The sequence below is a fragment of the Heterocephalus glaber genome, unplaced genomic scaffold (assembly GCF_053883595.1).
Source record: "Heterocephalus glaber isolate CG9 unplaced genomic scaffold, H.glaber_assembly_v1.0 deba00001600, whole genome shotgun sequence".
NCBI classification, from domain to species: domain Eukaryota; kingdom Metazoa; phylum Chordata; class Mammalia; order Rodentia; family Bathyergidae; genus Heterocephalus; species Heterocephalus glaber.
The window spans coordinates 30,355,687-30,366,848 of NW_028258372.1; the positions used below are offsets into that span (position 1 = coordinate 30,355,687).

The 11,162-nt window shown below is 38.1% G+C and overlaps 1 protein-coding gene and 1 non-coding gene across 8 annotated transcripts in view; both read right to left on the reverse strand.

Moving 5' to 3' along the window:
* Positions 1-11,162, reverse strand: part of Uchl5 (ubiquitin C-terminal hydrolase L5) — a 38,838-nt gene that overhangs the window by 27,446 nt on the left and 230 nt on the right. The window contains exons 2-4 of one of the 7 annotated variants that reach the window (XM_087193823.1): positions 11,000-11,103; positions 2,629-2,692; positions 995-1,100 (exon numbers count right to left, since the gene is read on the reverse strand). Coding sequence is in view for 2 of the 7 variants with exons in the window: in XM_004862761.4 (XP_004862818.1) it covers positions 995-1,100; positions 2,629-2,692; positions 10,772-10,847 (246 nt within the window). In the remaining 5 variants the exon portion in view is untranslated. Of the gene's footprint in view, positions 1-994; positions 1,101-2,628; positions 2,693-10,157; positions 11,104-11,162 lie in introns of those variants that run through there. The other 6 variants (XM_004862761.4, XM_087193824.1, XM_087193821.1 and 3 more) reach the window with 6 other exon arrangements.
* On the reverse strand, positions 9,066-9,201 carry LOC147823155 (small nucleolar RNA U109). Its single transcript, XR_015444586.1, has one exon. It is a non-coding gene; the product is annotated as a small nucleolar RNA U109 (small nucleolar RNA).

Here is an 11,162-nt window from a genome sequence, read left to right on the forward strand (position 1 = left end):
GATATGGATAGTGATATTAACAATATTATCAAATCATATCTTTTTTTTTTCATATCTTTTTTTTTGGTACCAGGGATTGAACTTGGGAACTTGTGCTTGCGAGGCAGGCGGTGGCACCACTGAGCTAAATCCCTGTCCCCTATCAAATCATATGTTATGTGTCAGCACATAAAAGTGTATAAATCAGTAAATCTTCCAAATGACCAATGCACATTACAAAATCACGCAGAATCAAAAAACTCCATTTGAAGGGCAAGATAATCCAAAGGATTTTTAACATAATAAAGGACAAATTTTATATTGCAAATAACATTTAAGAAAATGGAATTTTAATGTAGTTCTTTAAAAATATCATAATTAGCCTTTTCTGGTTAAATGTATGTGTGAGACTAGATTTTCTTCATTTATTCAATAAAAAGCAAAACAAAAACATAACACTGAAGACTCAGAGAAGAGCTATGGGCTATTATGACAGGCATTAAAGAGATTTGGAAATGTTTAAAGCACAGTACTCTTCACCAACTTTTTCTGCTTTGGTAAATAGTTATTTTTCATTAAAATATATGTTCTTTTGGCCTGGGGATGAAGCTTAATAATAAAGTACTTGCCTAGCATCCATGAGACCCTGAGTTTAATAACCACCAACAAAAAAATTATTTATACTGGGGATTTAGCTCAGTGGTTCTGCCGTCTGCCTCAAAAGTGGAATGTCCCGAGTTCGATCCCCAGTAAAAAAAAAAATTATTTATGTTAACATGTAACAAGTCTACTGTTATTTTAAAATCTACTGATAAATATTTTTAAATGCTTTTGTTTCAATTTCTAATATGGCAAATACTGATAGACACTACAATAAATAAAAGCTTTTTGGGGGAAATGATCTTTAAGTGTATAAAGAGGCTTTAGGACAAAAAAGTTTAAGGCCTGCTATACTACAAGCACACAGATGAAGTCTCTTGGCTCCTGAGATTTTTCAGAGCATCCTAAGACATACCTGCTTGGCAAAAAATATTGTGTCAAGTCTGGAGTCCTGAACCACAGAGCCTGCTGGTTCTTCTCCTGGTTGCCACTTGAAAAGAAAAATTAACCCATGAACTGGCCTACAAAAAAAGGTAAATAATAATGAGTGACACCAAATCATGATTCTTTGATAACACATTGCTAATATATATTTAATGAATACAATGAAAATGAAGTAAAATAATTAAATGAGGAATTTTTAAAATGGCTAATGTCATCCAGTCACTAAAATGTTGCCAGACACTAATAAAACTAAAAATTATACGTTAAGATAGAATCATAATAAATGTTTTAGTTTTCAAATCTGTGTACTATTCATTTCTATCTTCTATCACTTCACTTAAAAATAGAAAATAAGCGCATGGCCAAACTAGAAGCTACTAACCCTAGACTGAACTTCAAAATACATACAGTCCTTGTAGGATGTTTAGAGGTAAATGGCCGATAGCGTGTACATTATTAAATAAAGGAAGCCACCTCCATATAATTATTAGATTCACGTAGAGTCCTCAAACTATAGTATGAATGGCTGCATCTTATACATAGTAAAGTCATTCACATTCCTAAGAACCACTGATGAACTTGAAAAGTTAAATCATTATTTTCCTCCAGTGTTTTATAGTTGCCTTCCCCTCAACAAAAATGTTTCCTTTCTTTTTTTATAAATTTATTTTGCAGTGCTAAGGAATGAACCCAGGCCCTTGCTCATATTAGGCAAGCACTCTACCACCAAGCTACTACCACTCTAGCCCTTTTCCTATCTTTTTAAAGACAGATCAAATGATATAACTGTGTCTTTAATTAACCTTCCCTAATCTCAGCCAGAAGTGATTTCATCAGAATGGTTGTTTTTTGTGGAGAAAATGTGAGAGGAGGCAAACCAACTCCTTACTACTACTGAAAAGAGTAGTCATATTCTTCCTAAATCTCCATTTTCCCTTTTAAAAGACCATATATATACCTTGTCCCCCATTCTAAGAATTTTGCAGATACACAGGCAATGCTTAGCTCTAAGAAGTCATTCTGATCAAAAATAATGAAGAATGGGAAAATTCTCCTGGACATCTACATTTGGAACTTCAATTGTACCTTTCCCTAGAAACAATGGGATAATGTGTAGATAATTTCTTTATTTTTGTTTTTGTGAAACTGGGGAGTGTCTTTCCAAAGAGCAACATTCCTAGCCCTTTTTTATTTTTTATTTTGAGACAGGGTACTGAGTACAGGGTACTGAGATTACAGTACGCCACCACATCCAGATGACAATTTCTGAATTACTATCAATGTACGGTATTTATTAAATATGCTTTTATAGACTAACCTATTATTCATTTTTTGATGATGAATTTTGTGAAAAATCAACCAGTCAGTACTCTGTGGATATAAAACAACAGAAACTTAAGTTTGAATCTCTTGCAAGTTATCTGTGAACTTCAAGTTCTTGTTTATAAAACTAGAATAGTACTTATCTCACAGGACTGAAAAAAGACTTAAGATAACGTGCTCAGCCTTGGGTAATTCATGTAAAATAAACACAGATCTAAGAATCCTTTAAAAGTTTGCCGAAACATAGTACTGTATGTTTAACACAACTAAAATTTTACTTACTTTAATTTTTCAAAATTCTCAGGCTCTAAACTCCATATTTCTTCTACTTGGGCACCTCGGCAACCTGAAATAAAAATTATTTTCTTTATTAAAATTTCATTGTCTTTTATCATAAAATAAAATATTAACTAAAAAGCATAAATGGGTACAATAAGATATGACAAATTAAAATAGTAAAACTGACACAGCTCAAAGACAAATTCTATTGCTCTCTTTAATAATTCTCAATTATTTTTATGCAGAATATAATCTTTTTAAAGTTTCCAGAATTTATTGTCATTAAATCAACATGGCTGTTCCTTCTGTTTCACTAGATCTCTGGCTCCTCTTCAGCTACTAGGTGGTCCGTCCCTCACTCTGTCCCCAGGTCTCTCTTTTTTTTTTCTTTTTCTTTCTTACTATACACTTTTTTCCTTCTGGGAAAATAAACAACTACCACTTCATAGTGACTTTCTTTTTTTTTTTTTTTTACTTCATAATGACTTTCATGTTGCAGTTTTAGTACTGGCCTTTTTCCTAAGTTCCAACTGTGCATTTACAACTATGTCAGGATCACTTCCTTCTTTTCCCTCCCCACACTTCCTCTTCTTCTATGACAGTGGTTTTCAACTAGGGTATTTTTGCCCCTTAGGGAACGTGTAACAATATCTATAGACACTTTTTATTGTCACTACTGTCACCAAATGCGGGAGGGCAGTTATTATTGGTATCTAGTAGCAGAGGTGGGACACCTACCTGTAGTCCCAACTACTGGGGAAAATGAGGCAGCAAGATGGCTTGAACCCAGAAATATGAGGCCAGCCTGAACAACATAAGACACCAACTCACAGGGGAGACTGAGGCAGGAGAATGGCATGAGCCCAGCATGGTGCCAGCCTGATCAACACAGCAAGGCACAGTCTCATATTATAAAAACTTAAAAAATCATTTGGCCCAAAATGTCAACAGTACCATGCAACGTTGAGAAAACTTGTATTATTATAAGTAATCATGTAGTTTCCAATTCCTGGAGTTGGAATCATGGCTTCTCCACTTACTAGCTATATAACCATTTAATCTCTCCATCCCCCATACTCAGAGTAGTTCTGAGGAATAAATGAGAGAATGCAAGAAATAACAGCTACTACAGTGCCTAGCACACTCTAAGACTCCACTAAATTTTAGGTAGCATTATTATCATAATACCAAAAACAACTGAATTTACCAATGTCTTCTATGTGTAAAGTGCTTTAAATGCATTTTCTCTATTCCTTACAAGTCAAGAACTGAATGAAAGAGGCTCTGGGATATTAAGTGGCTTGCCTAAATTCACTATAGCTTGTGAATTTCAAGAAACTAATTAAAATCCATGTCTAGTTCCAAAGTCTAGGTACTTTCTAGTATTTCTGACTACATTCAAATGAGAGCTAGAGAAGCCTTTAGGCCACCTGTAAAAATAGATGTTTTTTTAAAAATGGAGCTGAGGATGTAGCTGAGTGGTACAGCATTCATGAGCCCCTGGGTTTGATCTCTAACCCAGGGAAAAAAAAAAAAAAAAGAAAGAAAAAGAAAAATTGACAGGTCAACCTATAGTGTGACTTTAGGCATTTATATCACTCTATGCCTGTTTGATCTGTTCAGCGAGTATCAATTAAGTACTCACTCTGGTATTAAAGATATATGCATAAATCCTAAGCAGAGAACTCAAAGAAACCTGAATGACTAGCAACAGATCAAGATTTATAAATATCCACATATATTAAATTGGGAAAAAAATCTCATAAATTGAACCTATATTTTAATGAGTGACAAGAGGAACACTGACACTAATGCAATTGTTAACACTGGTCACTGCTACTAGAGATCAATTCCTTTAAAAGCTGCCAAACATTCTACATATCACGCCACATTAAAAAAAGAAAAAATCCTACTGAATAAAAGTGCCCTGAAGGGGGCTGAGGATTTAGCTCAGTGGCACCGCGCCTGCCTTGCAAGCACAAGGCCCTGAGTTCAATCCCCAGTACCAAAAAAAAAAAAAGTGCCCTAAAATCTTCCACACAGGTAGAATTTCAAATGATAATAGTTTAAAAATTGTATTTTAAATACATTTATTTATGTAAGTAAAGCACAGTACTCAACTATTAGCATCTATCTCTTTATACACATTCAATATACAATACACCAAGACATAATGGAAAGAGAAATTAGCAATGATTGCAAAGACTTGGATCCTAAGCCTAGCAACTGCCTTAAAGTTCTTAACCTTAAGTAAGAATACAATTTCTTTGAGCCTCACTTTTCTAGTATATACACAAAACAAAGATATCACCTGCTTCACCATGACATTATGCATGACATTTTTGTGAGCAATAATGTAATCAAACACTATACATAAAGAACTTAATGCAAAGTCCTCTAATAACATATATAAAATAAAAAGCTAGGAAGGAGAGGAAGACTTTAACAAGTTAATGAAATATACATATTTACAAAATAACTTTTATATGCCAAGGTCAGTACTAGGCCCCAGCAAGGACAGATATTAATAAAATAGTGTCACAGCACATACAACACAAGGACAGTAGAGCATGCATAAGTTACATATAAAGGGTCCACACAACTCATGTTCTACAAGTTCAGAAGTAGGAGAGATTATTATGTCCATGCTGCTGAAAAAAATTTTCATGGATAACTGTACTATGTCTAAAACAGAATGATCATGACTTGTGACCCAAACCAGAACACTGTTCCAAAATAAAAGGGGATAATAAAATTAAGATGACAGAAGTTTTGAAATATTTACGTAATGACTAACACATTTGTGATATTGGTAGTCTCTAAAATAATGCTTTCCTAAAAATAATTTCAAAAATAACCCTCTTAAAAGTACAACTGGAGCCTTCCTCCCCCCAAGAAAAATACTCTGGTGGGGCTCTCCCAGATTGTTGCCAGTGCCTTACTCAAATCCTCGGTACGTTGTCTTCCAACAAACAGGTATTTATTCATTTAGACAGGGTTTCACCAAATTGCCCAGACTTGCCTTCAACCTGCAGTTCTGTTGCCTCAGCCACCTTATCAGTCAGGATTACAGGCATGCACGCCTGTGATGGGATCCAATAAATGGTTTTGACAATATGAACCTCATTCCCCTAACCTTACCAACAAGTCTACCGAAAGCAGTTGGAATGGCCCCAGCTTCTGGACCTCCCACAAAATACATCTGCCCTCTGTTATCCCATAGTACAAATGCCACTTGGCTGATGTGACCAAATAGGAAAAGCTGGATTAACATGCCTCAAGCAATCTCTCTAAAAACAAGGACTATGCAAATACTTGAACTGACCTGGGAGTCCTAAATTGGAGACACTGTTAACTTGTACCCCTCAATTCAGCCCCATTTTAGGAGCCCACCACTAGTTAACTCCCAAGACTATACTTCTACTTCTTACGTGAAAGCCAGGTACTAATTTGCCTCTCCTCAAAGCAAAGACAAATACACCTTAGAAGTGCTCATAATGGGGCTTCATGTTAAGCCAACACCAGACTCAAAAGTCATTCAGATCTGCCCTACATATGTCAGCTGTTACAGATAATGAGATGACTCCAGACTTCCCATCATGCTGAAGTGTAGTCTGCAAATTAATATACCCTGCCATACCTGAGTTAATGCCTCAGGCCAAAAGAAAAGGTCAATACAAACCTTAAGGACAAAGCTACCTGGCTTTCTAATGTACATAATGCAAGAGACAAACGGATTTGGTATCAACCTTATAGGGCATCTGAGGGAATGGAGTATTTGGTGTGGAAAGGAAAGGCAGATATTGCTCAGAGACAATTCTCAATGGGCTCCTTCTGTTTCTATTGTCTTCTGAGAAGGATCACTGACACTGCTTAGACTTAGCCCTCCCCCAACCAAGCACTGGGGAATGACCTAGGGACAAGGGTCTTCAGACTGGGCTTCATCCCCACCCCCTTATTTTATTTCTTTTTTAATCTTCTGAAACATGGTCTTGCTAACTCATTAAGTTGCCCATGCTGAGCTCAAACTTGCAACCCTCCTGCCTCAGCCTCCCAGACTGCTAGGATTACAGGTGTGCACCACTCTGCTCCACTGCTCTCAACTAGCTTCTCAAGATGTTCATACAGTAAACAGATTTGGAAGACTGAGTTAAGTGCAGCAGGTGAAAGACTTACAGTTCCAAATGAAAATAATAATGCCCAGAGACAAAGGTTGAGCATGTTTGCTAGCAGACCCTATATAAGACTGAGATGTTCTTAAGCTCCAAGTTCTTCAACTGTAACACAGACTGTGTGTACAGTATCCACCTTGGTCTACCTCCATTCCCACAGACTTCAAAAACAAGAGAACCCATACAAACACGCACCTCCTGCAGTCTACTGGGTTACGAGCAATACAGTCCTTTATCTGTACACCAGAAGTTGTCTGACAGCATGTATGAAACTAGCAAGTCAACTTGTGAGCTGGCAGGCTGGGGAAGATCTAACACTTTATAATTCTTAACAAATGTTGGATTTTGTCAGATGCTTTTTGCACTTACATAATTGTATGTTTTTTTTTTTCTTAGTTTAATGTAGTGACTTCTGTTGATACTTGAATGTTAAACCAACCCTTAATATTGTTATAAACCACTTAGTCATCATATGTTGTTCTTTTAATTGTATTAATGGATTCAATTTGTAAAATTTTGTTTGGAACTTTTACATTTATCTTGATTATGGATATATCTGTATTTTTCTTGTAGTCTTTGGTTTTGGTGTCAAGGTAATGCTCGCCCTCATAGAATGAGTTGGAAAGTAGTGTCCTTCCTCTACAATTTTTTTTTAAACATTATATAGAATTGGTATTGTTTCTTAAATATTTGACAGAATTTACCACTGTTGGCTAGAATTTCTTTGTAAGATTTTAAGCTACAATTTGAATTCCCATAATAAATATAAGGCTGTACTCCTCATTGATTTACATCTTTAAAGGAATCTGTACATTTTCACCTAAGTTGTCAAACTTACTGGCATAAAATTTTTTATGGTATTTCCTTATTATCCTTTTGACATCTGTAGTAGTAATGATGTCACTTTTCTCATTCCTATATTGGTAATTCATGTCTATCTTTTTTTTAGTTCACTATGGCTAGAGGTTTATCAAATTTTACTGATCTTCTAGATCTTCAGTTTCATTAATTTTCTCCACTGTTTTCTCTCTTTTGTCTCTAATTTCAACTCTGATTTTCACTATTTCCTTTCAACTGTTTTTACTGTAGGTCAATGGTGGTGAACCTATGGCATGCGCATGCTGCAGGTGGCTGCTTGTTAACATCACTACTCTAAGTCAATGTGCTCTTCATTAGTCCCTTAAAATGAAAGCTGGATCACTGGTCTTGTAGAAAGAGTAAATCTAGCCCATTAAGTCTCTCTTGACTAAAAGTAGAAACATACTGTTTCTATATTTATTAGTAAACTATCACAGTTTCATTTTGGTACATCTATGAAGTATGTATGAACCATATCAATTAATATACTGTACAGTTCTGCTCCATCAGTTTCTTAGCTTTAAAAAAAATTGTTTCACTATATATTTCACTAAAACCTGTATTTACGTATTCACTGCATTCACAAATAATTTCCCCTCCAATGATAAAAACTTTTAAATGAATTTACAATGGCACTCACAATACAATCAGATGTTTCACTTTTGAAAGAATATTTCTGGGGGAGGGTACTGTGGATTGAACTCAGGACCTTCACAATGAGCTACATCCCCAGCTCTTTTTCTAATTTTTTAATTTTGAGACAGGGTCTAAGCCACTAAATTGCCCAGGCTGGCTCAAATTTGCCATCTTCCTGCTTCAACCTTCCAGAGTGCTGGGATTACAGGCATGTACCACATGCCCAGCTCAAAAGCATTTTTAAATTCAGGAATCAGGATGAAAAAAAATACATGGAAATGACTGGAATAAACTAATTTTTTCTCTGAAGCATCTGATGACATAAAACTATCATTTGAATTCTTGCAAAATTCTGCTAACACCCAATCCATTAGCAACTACTGTTCTATTTTTCATATGTGCAAGTTCAGAAGGTACTTATATACTTCTCTCATGCATGACTTTATTTAGATCATTTTCAAATTCCAAGATTTCTACACAAATGAAGTTGAAACAACTGTTAATGGACTGAACTAATTTTAAATGAGCTTACGTAATAATTATTTCTGAATGTCGATTTTAACATGTCACAACAAGTTTCTGAAGATAAAAGTTATGAATAAACCTACAGACACCTCAAGTTCAGTGTAGATCCAAAATTGACCCTTTTCTTGTCCATCAAGCCTACTCTTTTACTGTAACTGTACTTCAGCAGCTACCCAAGCTAGAAACCAGAAAGTTGTTGACTCTTTCCCCACACCGAGTTAGTGGGCAGTCCTATCAATTTTTTTCCTTTAATGTAGGAGAAATATACTACCACTCAACCTCTACTATAAAGTTGGTGGCCCTGAGAACTCCTTTTTTTAATGTAGCATGTTACAGATGTAGGCCTGCTCCAAAAGGAATGAAGAGAAGGCATTTCCACATGCCACTAGTGATTTAAATACAGTAAAATTACCGAATCTACCTTCCAACTCACTATCTCAAACTCTAGCCATTTTAAAGAGACTGCTAGGTTCTCTCATTTCATTGCACACTACAGGCACAGTAAACTTTAATTATAAAAATAGTTTCACACTGGCTGTGGTGGCATATGCCTGTAATGCCAGCACTCTGGGAGACTGAGGCAAGAGATTCACAATTTCCAGCCCAGCCTAGGCAAGTTAGCAAGATCCTGGCTCAAAATAAAAAGGGGCATGGATGTAGATCACTGCAAAGGCCCTGGGTACAATCCCCAGTACCACCAGCCCCCCAAAAAGAATAATAATTCCATTTCAATTTATTTCAATTTCCTTATCTCTGACAGTAAATCCCCAGTGGATACCAGATAATCCAGTCAGATAGCCTCAGTTTAACTTTTCAGCTTCAGATCTAAATACTCTTCTTGTCCATTACATTATGTTGTAGTCACTTTACTAGCTGTACTCACTGTACTAGATAGACAGATATAAAAAACTAGTTTATTCTTTTCCTTCTGCCTGTATTCCTCCTTGACCTGTGTTTTTAAAACATTTGGTACATACTCAACACAGCAATAAACGTGTCATATTATAGTTGCCAATTCTTCAGAACAGCAGCCATAAACTATTCACATTAAAACTTCGCAATGCTTACCAGTGTGTTTGAGATACTGTAAATGTACAAGATAAATACCGCACATATTCAGCTATGTGTAGTGGACAATATCCATACTAAGGTTTAATTACAATCTGGAGTACAAATTTTGACGTAATGGCCAGAAATAATACTTGGTGAAATGTAACATAAAAATAAAGCCACTGATAAGTGAAAAAGATAAAAAGTATGTGTTGATTAGTACAGAAGGAAATGAATAAAGGCAGGCAGGTGTTATAAGAAAAGCATGTGGTCCCTAGTCTAGAGCTCTACCTCAAGAACACTCACTTCACCGGAAACCACAACTGCTCAGGGAGCAAAAGAACCAGTGGAGCAGTCTGTCAGGCCCACGCAGTCAGCGTGTGTGGACGCCTGAAGAGCCATTCCCACGCTCACGGCGTTCAGCTTGGAGAAACTAGAATCCCGAGTCCTGGGCGGCCGGGCTTCAGGCACCGCCCTCGAGAAGACACTCCCTTCGCCTGCAGGACTGGTGGCCTGAGCTAGGCACCTAAGCACCCTGGCCCAGGATGGGGAGGCTCCGCAGAGAAGGGACAGTGGAAAGGAAGACGAGCATAAGGTGCTGGGGAGGAGAGGGAAGGCCCTCGAGTCAATTAAAGTATTTTGAGTCCCGAGTCCTGAGAATATAGCAGTTCACAAGACAGCCACGATCCTTGCCCTCGTGGTGTGGCTCTCAAAACTACTGCAGAAACGCGACTGCTCCGGGCAGAGGAGAGGCAGACGCCCTGCGTGCCCCCCACCTCGACTCCAGGTTCCTGAAGTTACTTCTCTTCAGGCACGGGGCGGCGGTGGCCGCAAGTGGCTACTCCATGCCCGGTTTGGGCCTCCTCCCGTGACCCCCGGCCCAGGACGGTCCCCTTGGTTCTCACCGAATCCTTTAATGAGCTCGGTGAAGACCCCGGGGTCGCTTTCCATGAGGCACCACTCCCCGGCATTGCCCGTCATGGCCCCGGACACACACCGCCCCGCTCCACTCTCGCACTCGGCCGCCCCCCGTAACCAGCTGCCACCGGCCACAGTTCTCTGCAAACCCGCCGCGGAGCTAGCCAACCCCACGTCACCCCGCCTACTTCCCGACAGCCTCCGGGCGCCGTCACCTGCAGCGGGCCGGAACGCAGGAAGACGCTCTAGCCACCCAGGAGACGTCGAAAGTCTTCTAGGGCCTTGCGGGATCCGTAGCGGATTCGGAAGGGGCCGGAGCCTGAGCAGAAAGGGCGGGGCTTCAGGACACCGAAGGAGGTAACATCCGGGGCCCTCGCC